Source organism: Haplochromis burtoni, unplaced genomic scaffold (assembly GCF_018398535.1).
Source record: "Haplochromis burtoni strain Fernald_Lab_line unplaced genomic scaffold, NCSU_Asbu1 Contig_382, whole genome shotgun sequence".
NCBI lineage: Eukaryota > Metazoa > Chordata > Actinopteri > Cichliformes > Cichlidae > Haplochromis > Haplochromis burtoni.
The window spans coordinates 272,622-285,239 of record NW_024582743.1 but is presented as its reverse complement, the minus strand read 5'-3'; the positions used below and the strand labels follow the sequence as shown (position 1 = coordinate 285,239).

At 42.2% G+C, this 12,618-nt stretch overlaps 2 protein-coding genes across 3 annotated transcripts in view; one reads left to right on the top strand and one right to left on the bottom strand.

Annotated features, from left to right (window-relative positions):
• The window catches only part of taf1c (TATA-box binding protein associated factor, RNA polymerase I subunit C), a 12,333-nt gene extending 7,824 nt beyond the window's left edge, over positions 1-4,509 (top strand). Inside the window, exons 13-15 of one of the 2 annotated variants that reach the window (XM_005944385.3) lie at positions 206-343; positions 816-2,197; positions 2,769-4,509. In XM_005944385.3, coding sequence (XP_005944447.1) covers positions 206-343; positions 816-2,197; positions 2,769-3,026 — 1,778 coding nt within the window. In that variant the 3' untranslated portion in view covers positions 3,027-4,509. Of the gene's footprint in view, positions 1-205; positions 344-815; positions 2,220-2,768 lie in introns of both variants that reach the window. The other variant, XM_005944386.3, reaches the window with a different exon arrangement.
• A 103-nt stretch (positions 4,510-4,612) lies between these two features.
• ccng2 (cyclin G2) lies at positions 4,613-12,079 on the bottom strand. The gene is made up of 8 exons (XM_005944387.3): positions 11,761-12,079; positions 9,504-9,664; positions 9,284-9,421; positions 8,943-9,193; positions 8,264-8,342; positions 8,064-8,162; positions 7,202-7,401; positions 4,613-5,701 (listed from the first exon to the last, which is right to left on the bottom strand). Exons 2-8 carry the CDS (start codon positions 9,606-9,608, stop codon positions 5,569-5,571), a joined length of 1,005 nt encoding a protein of 334 aa, XP_005944449.1. The 5' UTR covers positions 9,609-9,664; positions 11,761-12,079; the 3' UTR covers positions 4,613-5,568.
• Positions 12,080-12,618: the final 539 nt, after the last annotated feature.

Here is a 12,618-nt window from a genome sequence, read left to right as displayed (position 1 = left end):
AGAGAGAGAGAGAGAGAGATAGAGAGAGAGAGATAGAGAGATATATATATAGAGAGAGAGAGAGATATATATATATAGAGAGAGAGAGATAGAGAGAGAGAGAGAGATAGAGAGATAGAGAGAGAGAGAGAGAGAGATATAGAGAGAGAGAGAGAGATAGAGAGATATATATATTGAACATAAAAGTGAAACTGTGTGTGTTCAGGAGGCAGAGGGAACGCCTGTTTCAGTCGAGGTCCTCCTCAGGCTCTGCTCAGGCCCAGTGACAGTCTGAAACACCTCCCAGTCCAGATCCCTCACCGCTTGGACGTTGCAACCAACAGACTGTCCTCATATGCCGCAGGTGAGAAAGTGATGCTACAGTTTACGTGAACTATCAGTTACAAATTAATTTAGCAGGAACCTTTAAAGTCTTAAATTTTTATAGGTTTTGATTAGACGTACCTGTAGCCCAGTCACAGTCACATAATCATAATGTGGCATTAGCCATCATCTGAAATACGCTACGTGTAGTTTTGGTTCATCTAATGTAGTTAAATAAGGGCTAACTGAACTTAACACAGTTCCCATGAGTTATTAAAGCCTTCACTTTTAGTTTCTAAGTTTTAGTCATGAATGTTAGAAAATGTATCAGATACATTAGCTCAGTTTATGCAGGCTCCATATTTGATCTATTAAAACAATTAAGGGGGAGGTGGAAGTTTTTTAACCCGTGTCACACCTCAAGCTTTAATGTTCTGGTGGTTAAAGTAGAAGATAGATGGATAATAACAGTTGCTGAGTCTGCAGAGGTTCACTGGGTTGTTTGTTTCCAGGTCTCACTTGCATCCAGAAGGCAGCAGAAGGTGGAGGTGGTGGCGAGGAGTGCATGTGCGTCCTCCAGCTGACGGAGGCAGGAGATATTTTCTATCAGATCCTGGAGCACAAGCAGCCGGACACCGACGAGTCACAGCCTCGAGCCGAGGAGGGTGATCTGAAGCCTCGGCAACAAATTCGTCCAGGAATGACAACACGGGCAAGGAAAACAGCTGAGAGCCTTCCACCTGATTCTCAGCTGATCATCTCCGAGACATCAAGTGACGAAGACGTCGTTGGGCCCACACAGGGTCCATCGAGGATTGTACCTGAAACACCGGAAAGAGGACAGCAAGCATCCAGCTTCTCGGAAGATTCAGAGTCAGAGATGAACCGAAACCGAAGGCGGATGCAGCTGCAGGTTGTTGTCAACGATGATTCAGGGGCAGAGGAAGAAATTGGATTTGACGTCGGTGTGAATGATAAAGCTGTTGAAGTGGAGGAAATTGTCAGTGGTGCATCTCGGAGAAAGACTCCAGTAAAGCTGAGCAGTGGTGCTCTCGTCACATGGAAACATTGGCTCCAGAAACTGATGCAAAAAACCTATGAAAACAAGCACCGCTCACACCTCTTGCAGCACTTCAAAGCCAACACTCAAGGTCTGCTTTGTATTCCTGAAGGCGATCAAGGCACTTCACGGCAGGATAAGTGCATGCAAAGCCTGAGGAAGGAGCTGAGGTTGGGCATGTCCAGACGGTCACTGCTGGTTCACAGCATGGTCTCCACCTCTCTCAGGCCTCCACATGTAGTACCCTTACCAAACCAGTTTAACACAAATGTCTGGACAGATCCACTCAGTCACCGACTGACCCTCTCCTGGCAGGGTGAGGAGGCATGGCAGAAGTGGTGGAAGGACCAGCTGGGCTTCACCAAGGAGGCAAAGGTGCAGGCTCTGCGAAGGAGGAGGAGGAAAGAAAAAGAGGCGAAGCAAGCCACTGGACGTCGATTGAATCTGAGCGCTAGCTTTACCTCGTCTGTCAGCTACCAGTCGGCGCTGGATGACCTCTCTGACTCTGCGGGCTGGTCCTCCGGAGTCAGCCAGGCGGCGTGGTCAGACACAGAGGACAGAGGGAGGCTGTCTCAGTTCTTAAGTATGTCCGAGGGTGAGACTTCGAGGGCTGCGACGCCTTCCACCGTTCTAAATGACACTCCAACAGCAACTCCAACTCCCACCCCGACCGCCACACCACAACGTGATAAACGTAGCAACCCTCAGCAAACCCCCAGCAGGACCACCACCCTTCCTCAGACCCAGACACTCGGACTGGACTTCACACCAGCCAGTCAGAGGAGGAGCAAACGACCAGCAGACGACTACCTCGAATCTCTGTTCGCGCCACAGGTAGTAACACGTCTTAGATCAGGTGATTTAAAATGCTCACATACAGAAAGTGGGATTTATTTTATACTTTTATTAATTAATTAATTTTTTCATATATCATAAAGAATAGAAACCTGAACAATAAAAGTTGGTGTGAATGTTATTGTTTGTATAACAGGACCTAGATAGAATATTTGTACTTGATTTAATTAGATGAAACATTTGCAGAATTCGTTTCATCTAACAGATTATTTTATGAGTGTTTGGTGGCTAAAGGTGACCACTGGCAGCCAAAGTACAATACTGTCTCATGCAAAAATTCTTTAATCTGATTTTCAAAGTACCTGGCAGCTTAAACATAGTGTGTTAGCTTGGCTGACTGTTCTTCATTCTTTCTCACCTGAAGAGGACGGTTTCTGGGCTTCGTTTTAGGACCACTGCTGTTCTTTATATAATGTATTTTTTTATGCTAACTTGATACCACCCACCCCCAGTACATATACCGTAGGGCATATATCTTAAATCTAAAGGCATGAATAATAAATGCCCTTTTGTGACCTTTATGCTCGCATTAACTGGCTGATGTTTCCAGGATGATCCTTCGCAGAGCCATTACTTGGATGAGGGGAGCTCCACAAATCCACTCTTGGCCTCATCTCAGCTCCGCAGCTCCCAGTCCATCCCTCTCCGAAATTACAGTGTGGATTTGACCAGAATGAACTTCGGCTCGCCGGGCTCCTCTCAGTCCAAGTCTCAGTCCAAGTCTCAATCCTACTCTCAGTCCCAGAGTTCACAGGGTCGACTGTCACAGGCATCGCAACCAAAGAAGAAGTCTCGAATGGGATTTTGAAATGTTTACTCAGTCTGGGAATGTATTGTTTGGGATTTTGGGATTACGCTTCCTGGATTTGCTACACTGGAATGAAATGAAAAAACTTGGACACTGGATCTAAGCTAATCAAGGAGGATCACCTGTGTGACGTCTGGAGGAGTCACTGCAGACTGTTTGGTAGGACTGAATGGAATTTATTACCTCAGTTGTGTATGTGTGTGTCTGTGCGTGTGTGTGCGTGCACGCAACTGACTGAGCTCATGTTCCTGTTTTATTTATGACTTTTTGTGATAAAAGCTGAGGGTCAACATGCAGGATTATTAAAACTGTAGAGAGTAATGGTGATAATTAACTTGAGATCAGCAAGGGCTGGTCCCTGAATTATGCTAGGGTCTGTTATAACTATAAAGTCTAGATAAAGCTAAAGAGCCTTTAACGTATCAATAATTTCCATAAAAATGATTAAAAAGATACCAGAAGTTGGTTTACCCAAACGCATTTCAGAAGATGATACTGTGAAGGCTATATTACTGTACCAAACAGCTGTCATCCAACTTTCACATATAATACCAAAACCATTCCTGAAGGGCATAATGAACACGCCCACAAACAGCCGCCTCTCATCAACTGTCTGTGTGGTTAAATGTACATTATTTAAAAAGCTTCTTGTCTATGACGTATATCTTTTCTTATATGTTTCTGTTTCACTCATTTTGCCAAATTTATGTTTCTGAGACTTTTCTACATCTAAGCAGAATTTAACTTATTTTCTCAATAAAACCACAACTAACATGAACAAAAATCTCAACTTCTCCTTTAAAGGGAAACAAGGGCAGAAACTTAAAAGACCAACCACACCTGCCACGTTCGTGGGGTTTTTATTTCTAAGTTCAGCTGTGGGTTTAAATTCAGCAGGTTGTGGCGTTCAATGGAAACGCTGCTAATGTTTAGATGCGCTGCACTACTTATCAATCATTCTTGATTATTTGTCAGATGATTCATCTCCTTCCATGAAGGACGACCCAGTGTATCTTCTATGAAAGGAGGTAGTAAAGGAAGCACGGAGGCACCTTTCTTTTATTTAGAGAGAGCTTCTGTTGTGGCTGTCGGGCAGAAACTTCCAGGTCTTGTTAGTCAGTTGGGAAATTTTCTAAGAAAACTGTCTTTTGGTGGCGAAAGACTGTTGAAGAGTTTGTGCCTTGTATACAGTCTCAAAAAGCAGTTTGTCCAGCTCAGAGTTGTTTTGATGAACATTTGGTTGTAAATTGGGTGGCCAAGTTAAAAGCTGGAGAAAGGTGTCGTTTGTTTGTTTGGGTTTTTCTTTTTTTTGGGGGGGGGGGGTCTAGCTTTACTGGAGTCAATGCACCCAAGTTGCACATGTGGCTCTTAAATGTGTTTTAAATTCTTGGATATGCACGAGTGCTGTGCCTGTAGAGAAATGAGCTGCACTCCGGTTCAGGTTTGATGGAGTTGTTTTTGCTTGCAGACATGATTTAAAGGGGAAAAAAAGAAACAGACGAGATGTTTAAAAATAATATTTTTATAAGATTATTCTTTTCTTCTTTTTTTTTCTTTTCTTTTTTAAGTACAGGTGACAAAAAAAAAAGAATAAATAACTTAATATCTACAAAAAATTAAACTTTTTTTTTGTACAGCATTTACACTTTTACATATTTTTGTATGAACATTTTTGACATTTTTCAACTTTTTTTTGACACTTGGTCACTATTATTTAGTTTCATACAACAATCTCTGAACAGTTTCAAACACCACAGACGACATTCCTTTTGTTTTTAAGCTACATCCTAACATTGGCAACTTCAAATTTAAATCAGAGTCATACTTTCAAACACATCCATAAACACACGATCGTTAAATGTTTTTCCAACCTCCACTTCCATTTAACACTTGAAATTACATTTAAAAATAATAATAATAATAAAACTGTGCAAATTAAACTGAAACAGGAGACCGGAGCAGCTGCAGTCAGAAAGTTTCCAGTTTGATCTGGAGAACACGCCACTGATACATCTTTAGGTTGCTCTCATTTACTTTAAAGTCCTGATTTATCACATGAGATTCGACTAAAAGAAAAATTGCAACCACTGCTGCTTTCGGCCTCTGTATGCCAGAGAAACGCCTCCTACTCCTTAAAACAGTCTTGGATTAATAACAGTCAAAAGACATACTCAAAAACAAACGCCACGTTTTGGCAAATTACTCTTCCAGCCTGATCTGACATTTTAGCAACCATCATGTGTCTGCTAGCTCAGCACCTTGAAGACCAGGCTGCCCAGAGTTTATCTGCAAAACATCACTTATATCCTTACAAAAAGAAAAAGAAAAAAAAAACTTGCATCCTGGAATGTGACATCTCAACATGCACCGATACATCTACAAACTAAGTCTATCAAATCTACCTGGAGGATGTCTAACCGCTCAGCTGCCAGTTGTGCTATTCTCCACCAGCACCAGAGCTTATTGAACAATAAATTAAAAAACGGCAGGAGAACACGGGGTGGCGGGGGGTGGAAACGGCGAGGCACGGGCGGCAGAGGCTTCAGGCATAGAGGTATTGGCGTTGATTTTGGCGACGGAGGTGAGGAGGGAAGAAGGAACCTTCGGCATCGCTGCCCAGAGAACTGCTGAGAGACTCTTCACCCGAGCTCATCATATCCTCACACGAGTCCTCGCTGTAGACACACAGAGGGAGGTATGAGGTCAGTACAGTCATATGTAGAGGCTTTGGCAAGTTCATACGACCATGGTAGTAACTTCCTGAGTCACATTAATAGTGGTAGCATCTGACATGTAACACTGTTAGTATCTTGCTAAGCTCTCCTGCTTTGGCGTGTTTTTGAGGTGAATTTGGACTGTTAGTATCTCGTCAATTTCAAGGTGAACAATTAGTAGTGCGTGTGGAGTGGTTGTACCTTGCACAGGTATGTTTGGAATGAGAGTATCTTAATTGGGGTTGTTTTGAAGTCTTTGTGTCTGGTTTGGGTGTATTTTTGTATCAGCAGTAGTCTCTGTGGGCTCTTAATGAGTAAATCTGTTTCATCATTCTCATCACCCTCTAAAAATAGAAAATTAATCTGATGCATTGGGGTATTTTCACCGAAAAGCTAAATCATAACATTTTTCAAAATTATTTTAAATCAATTAATCAACCACCATTCATTCTTAATTTAATTGGAGTTTCTTGGCAGTAGAACCAACTGAAGCCAGTTGGAAGCTGCACTAAACCAAACAAACAAACAAAAAAAAGCATTAAGTGATAGAAACTGATCTCTTCTAAATCTATTTGGTCATTTCTGATCTTGCTGAGAGGCACTGGGATGGAGATGGGCTGAGCAATGAAAGCAAAACAAACCAAGTCAGCTGTTTCAAACTTCCGCATATCACTTAAGACTATCAGCTGATCTCATGTTGTCTGACTCAGCTGACTGAACTGTTAAGGTGTGTAAAGATGTTTGTTGATCGGGAGCTTTGTGTACTCAGCTTGTGCTTAAATACCCGCCCACTGGAACCATGTCTGTTCCTCTTTTCGCTTTCAACACACTGACGTAGAAATAAAAAGGAGCTGTCCTTGATACATAAAGGCGAGGCCACTCTGGCTTCATGTGACGTCATGGAAACAGTTGTGTCAGTGGGATGTGACTGGCTGGGAGATATGAGAGGCCCTGACAAGCTCAGACAGTTTCAACACAGGAGAAACTTCAGTGTTGCCGCTTGTTGCCACAGGAAAGTGTTTACTGCAAATAAAATAAAAGAAACGCAGAGCTCTCTCCACTGATTTAAACTTCATTTCATAGATTTTTCTGACTTTATCAGCACCAGAAACAGTAAGTGTCCTCCTTCACTGCTGTTACACTTGCTCTAGATTACCTGACAGAAACTTTTCAGGGCGTTTCTCTGTGCTGCGTCACTGCAAAGGCTGAAATATTTGGGGTATGTGATGACACAAAGGGTGTGTTTGGTTCCTTTTTCATTTAGCCTCTGTTTTTGTAGTTGTTGATGGTGGTAGGAGTGTTTGAAAGAAGTGATCAAATCAGAGTGAAACTGAAGCCAGTACAGTCAGTCTGATTGGTTTCTATAGCTTGAAACAAGTCACTAAGACCAAGAAATTCAGGATCGGTTGTGTTTTTGGAGGTGTGACGGCAGTGTTGCTTGGGTGTATTTGGGGTCCTCACCTCTCGCTCTCATCCCAGCAGCCCTCTGGGATGGTGGGCAGTTCGGGGACACTACGGTAGCTGTGCAGGCTCTGGGCGGTCCGCCGTGACACGATCCACTGCAGCTTCCTGTGGTCGGGTTTGCTGCACTCGGGGGACGCGTAGTCTGACAGGCACTGGGCCACGCATTTGCTCCACAGCACCAGGTCAGCATCAGCAATCTGAAAACAAATAGGGGAGCAGATCAGTCTAACTGTCTGCGCTTCGCACTGACAAGACGACGGTGTGTTTAAAACTATCCGGTTACTTAACAATTAAACAGAAACCTAGTGGTGTTGGTGATTTGCAAGTGTGAGAAAGACGAAAGGGCTAAAGATCAATGACATCAGCTCCTTTTTAACATGGAGCCATCACAACATGCCAGGTTACATAACTACAGACATCAACATAAAGAAAATATTCTGGACCAGAGCTGGGCTAAGAATAAACACTCTCACGATACACGGCTGCTGCTATTCATAACTCGAGTGCTCACTTCTTCTATTTAAAAACTGGAGTCTCATCTTGAAGCTGCAAGTCCGCAGGCTGTAAGGATAGTTAATAAAGTTGTTCACATTTGCCAAGTAAAAGTCTGCACATGTATTAAAAATGCCTCCTGTGTGCGGCTGATCCAGGAAAATGCCCACACTAATTCTCTTTTAATGGAGTCATGAGACATCTGCTAATTTAAACTTCTCATTTCCTCTGAAATCCACCTGCTCTGTGTTGTTGACTTTGGTGTAGAAAATCTATTTCTCAGTTTTTTTTCCATGTTTTGTACACCTTCCCCTCCCCGGATGAGTTGTTGTGTAATGAAGTCATGCACTGTTTGGCAACAGCCTACCTTGAGGTGTCTCTGGATGTGAGAGGCTATTTCCAACATGTCCTCGGACTGAACGGCTTCAATCTCCTGCCTCAGCAGTGCCAACGCAAGGATGGACGGCTGGAAGGAAAAGAAAAGAAAACAGTTAAACAGGATCAGTGTTGTGTCAAGAATAAAATGCATTTGTCAGTTTTTAACCAGGACAGACATGGAATTGTTACCTTTGCTTTGGAGAAGGAGATCCGGCACAGACAGGCTTTGAGCTGAGCCTCCAGCTTCTCCAGGCTGAGCGTAGTCTTCCTGTTAGGACAAACACAAACATGCAATCAGGTTCGGGTCTTTAACAATTCTCGAACACACGCAATCATCAGTTTTGTCCACATTGCTATTATTATTAATAGCAATAAACTGAGAATCGAAAAGGTGGCTCAACATTATCTTTGTCAGTCACAAGTGGTCAGCCAATTAGTGTTCAGTTTCACAACCAGATGGCAGTGGTAAACACACTTAGCAGGACTGGGCAACTTAAAACGCTGATGTCAAATATGAGGACAGTTAAATTCTGTGCAACTCTTCAATTAACTTAATTTGCTCTAAACAAAACAAACTGGTGTAAACTCTGATGTGGCATTTTGACCCAAGCTGAGCTGGTTAAAAACAACACGGCAGGGTTACATAAGAGCAAAGTTTTGTTGCCAACAGCAGAAAACAGGTGTTATCAGTGCACTTCAGTCAGACACTGCCTGCTGCCCCACATATCAAGACTTTTTGCCAATCGAATGTCGTCCAGACTTTTGAACCCAATCCGGAATCATCAAGCTTCCAAACATCAACTGTAACGGATCATCTATTTGCAGACACAAATCTGAATACGTAACCTCGTGTTCGTAAGGGCCTCACCTATCGGTGCAGTGCGATAGCGCGATCTGGTGGTACAGGTGCAGAAAGGTTAAGGCGGTTATGGCTTTGGACTTGAAGTTGAGCTTCTCGGTGATGATCTTCTCCATCCGTGCGAGGTCGGACACAGTGAACCGGCATTGTCCGATGCGGATGAGCTCGTCGGTGGGCGTCAGGTTGCACTCCTCCTCTGTCACTTTGGCTGCTATATGGAGGCAGCTGAGGCTGATGCAGGACAGGTGCTTGGGCTGGATCTGATGGGAGGAGAGACAACAATTAAGTAAAGAAACCTCTGAAGCTAAAGTGTGCAGTGTCTGCTCCTAGCAGGTGTGAACGTCTCATACCTTCATCATGGCGAGGAATCTATCCAGCAGGTTAACAGCCAGGACGAACGTCTGCGTGCTGTAACCGAAGAAGCTGGTCAGACTCCACAGATCCTCTACTTTGGCATCTCTGCACTTGGCTGAGATCCGACTGTCACCCTGGAGAATAAAGACACACTGTTGATTAATTTCACAGTTATTAAGAAGCCTGTTAGCGATGCTTAGATCTACAGGTGCCCACCGGCGCTGTGGATTCAATGGCGCTGAGTCCTGTTACTTTGGGGAGGTAATGCACTTCCTGCTCACAATTCACCCTCAGCTCCTTCATCAGCTTGAAGGCATCCATGTCTCAGCTGGCACTGCAGGAAGTGATCTTTCTTTTTTAAAAACACAGTACCGACACTGCAAGGAAAGAAAAGTCACAAAGTTTAGTTTTTATGCTGTAACCTAAGAAAAGGCCGACTTACAGCCTTTGCTGTGAGCTTGTGCTCCTCGGCAGCTACAAGACTGTCATAGTTCAAATAGTTGCAAATCGTAACTGAAACTAAAAGCATTTTTGTAATACACATACATAACAGGATTTCTGCAAACTCTCCGTCACAATGAAGAGCAGAGCAGAAGTTTGGAGTTTCCCCTGAGGTGAGTTTGTTATGACATTTTACATGTTATGAAATTCACTTCTAACCAGAATTTTCTGATTTCTTCCTAAATCTGCTTTTCTCCATTTTGTTTGTTTAAAAAATAAAAAGTGACTTTTAATCACACTTATGTCTCTAACTATTGAATGATACAAATCTAGATTATATTTTTAAATCCTGTTTGCATCCTGGCAGCTGCCTGATTTACCTGCTGCCTTATCTGGCAGGTTATTCAAAGTCACCAGATGCACAAACTTCTTTCCACAAGGACGTTTGGACTCAGCTCAAACAAGCAAAATCAACAGAGCCTCTGGGCAGTTTAACATTCTACAGCATTCTACTCATGCAACAATTAGCTCTTTTCTGTACCTGTAGCTCACGACTTCTTCATGATTCGTTTTTTTGCACATTCGTTTGCATTTTAGTTTTGTTCCATAGTTAACATTTTACTTAACTTTTCATTATATTTTCGAGATTTTTGCCATTTAGCAGGGGGTTTATTTACTGCATTCAAACATCTGTAGGTTACCCACCCAAAGAGGGTTTGGCCTTTCCTGACAAAAAAAAAAGGTCTCTGTGATCATAAGAAAATATTTTGAACCTTTTTGCTGCGTGAATAGACTTGTCGTGAGTATGGCAACAAACTCACTGCCTCAACTATAGAGGGAGGAGAGCTGCTAATGAACACATCCCCACCAAGAAAACCATGTTAAGCTACTAAATTCTATTTAATTTCTATTTGAGGAATTATGTGGCACATTGTTTTACTTATTATCCTCTATTAATCTTTTGTTTTATCGTATTATTTGCTCCGTTTTATCAACTTTTTGGGAAAAATAAAATCCAGTTTTACTGTATTTCACACAGAGCAGAAACAAACGCTTTCTAGTCTGTTTTATTGTAGACGCCTGAGTATATCATGAGAATAATGTGAATGAAGAGGACACATTTGAGGTGAAGTCTTTGGAATCGTGTCAGATAATCTGTATCCAGGTTGAGGATCTAAGTTAATCACTCGGTCGTTGCTAAACTGCTACACTGTTACCGTGTTGTCACATGACTTCACATTTTCGGGTACATTGTTGCTAAACTGTTACGTGACTGCCGTGCACTCTCAGTCTGGGGGTCAGAGCCCAGGGCCCGGCCCACTTCCCTCAGCTGGGCTTCGGTGTCAGATTTCCGCTTGTCTACGTCTTCTCGATCCCCTGACCGAAAAACAAGTACCCCTTTTTCCTGTTATGGCTGTAAATTAACGACCTAAAATACAAATTAAGTTGCCCCACACGTCTAAAAACACTGTTTTTGTCTTTTGGTTTTGTTTTTTGAATTTTTGTAGTTGATGTGGACGGTTAGCCTCCGCTAGCTAATGGTTTAAATCCTCTGTAGTCGGAGCGGGGGGAGGGGCTTCTGTTTAAAAATGATGAAATATCTTAACTATTTTACTACGGAAACACGATTACCCACACAGATATTTAATAATTGAGAACTAGAGCAGAGAGTTGACTTAATAAACCGATTATATGTCATTGCAGTGGTTTGTAAAAGTGAGTTTAACCGAGCTTAGAAAAAAGGAAAACGGGTCCAGATGACACCAGCTACAACAGCGAAGAGAAGCCTCTATGCTGTACGTGCAAACTGAAGCAAATATATCAATTTTAAGGAAAAACACACATTAAATGCTTTTAATCTAATGTCAGAACTATAAAATTCACCTATTTGCTATTTTTAAGCGCTTCTGGACGAGTTCCTGTCAACAGTAATGAAAAACCTTCAAAAACAAAAAACGACACTTTACTCGCTCAAGTGAACGCTCTAAGTAAAATAAATGCAACTGTAATGTATTTTAATGGTTTACTCTACCTGTTTCTGTGAGTTAGATCCACATATTTGTCCTCCTGTGGCTTATTTTTCTTCTGCTCTTCTTTCGTCTTTCTCTTTTTCTGTCCTTTGTTGATGTTGAGTGAGCTCACGCCTACTTCTCGACGTCACCGGGCCACAACCAATCAGACCCATCGCTTTACGAACAGCTGTCCCCTTTTTAGGGTGTTAAAGGCACAAATTGCAGCTCGATTCTGGTGTTTTTGTACCACCGTATTAGCATTTTCACCATATTTACACTGGAGATAGATAACCCAGCTTCAATCCACAGATACAGCTCGGAGAAACGGAAACACAGCGTTTGGATCGCGAGAAACAAGCCCACCTTGAGTAACATTACCGTGAGCCAATCAGCAAACCGAAGTTTGCTGCGTTCAAATAGTCCGCCCAAAATGTAATGTTTTGATTGGATCGTGCCTACACAGAGACCTGACGCAATCATAGCATTACGTAGTGCCTTTTTTGGACAGTTTTTTTTATTCATTGTCTGTGTCAGATGTGAAACAATATGTCTGTAAATGGTTAAACCTCAATTCCACCTTAAACAAGCATACCAGTATTTTTATATACTCTAAGATCTTTCAGATGTAATGAAGATGTTTATATTAAATAACAATTCAACACAAAAGTGATTAAATTCAAAGATACTGTGGCAAGCCCAATAACGTTTATAAAAACAAGCGGAATGGGAGATTCTACACCTGGGTTCATGTAACGTCACAATGAACCAGAATGAGAATATCTTCTGATGTATTGTCAGGAGTTATTTGGTAAGTTATTTTAAGACCCCAGTCTAAATTAATGGGTATATAGCTAAAAGTCCAATTTAACATGAAAACA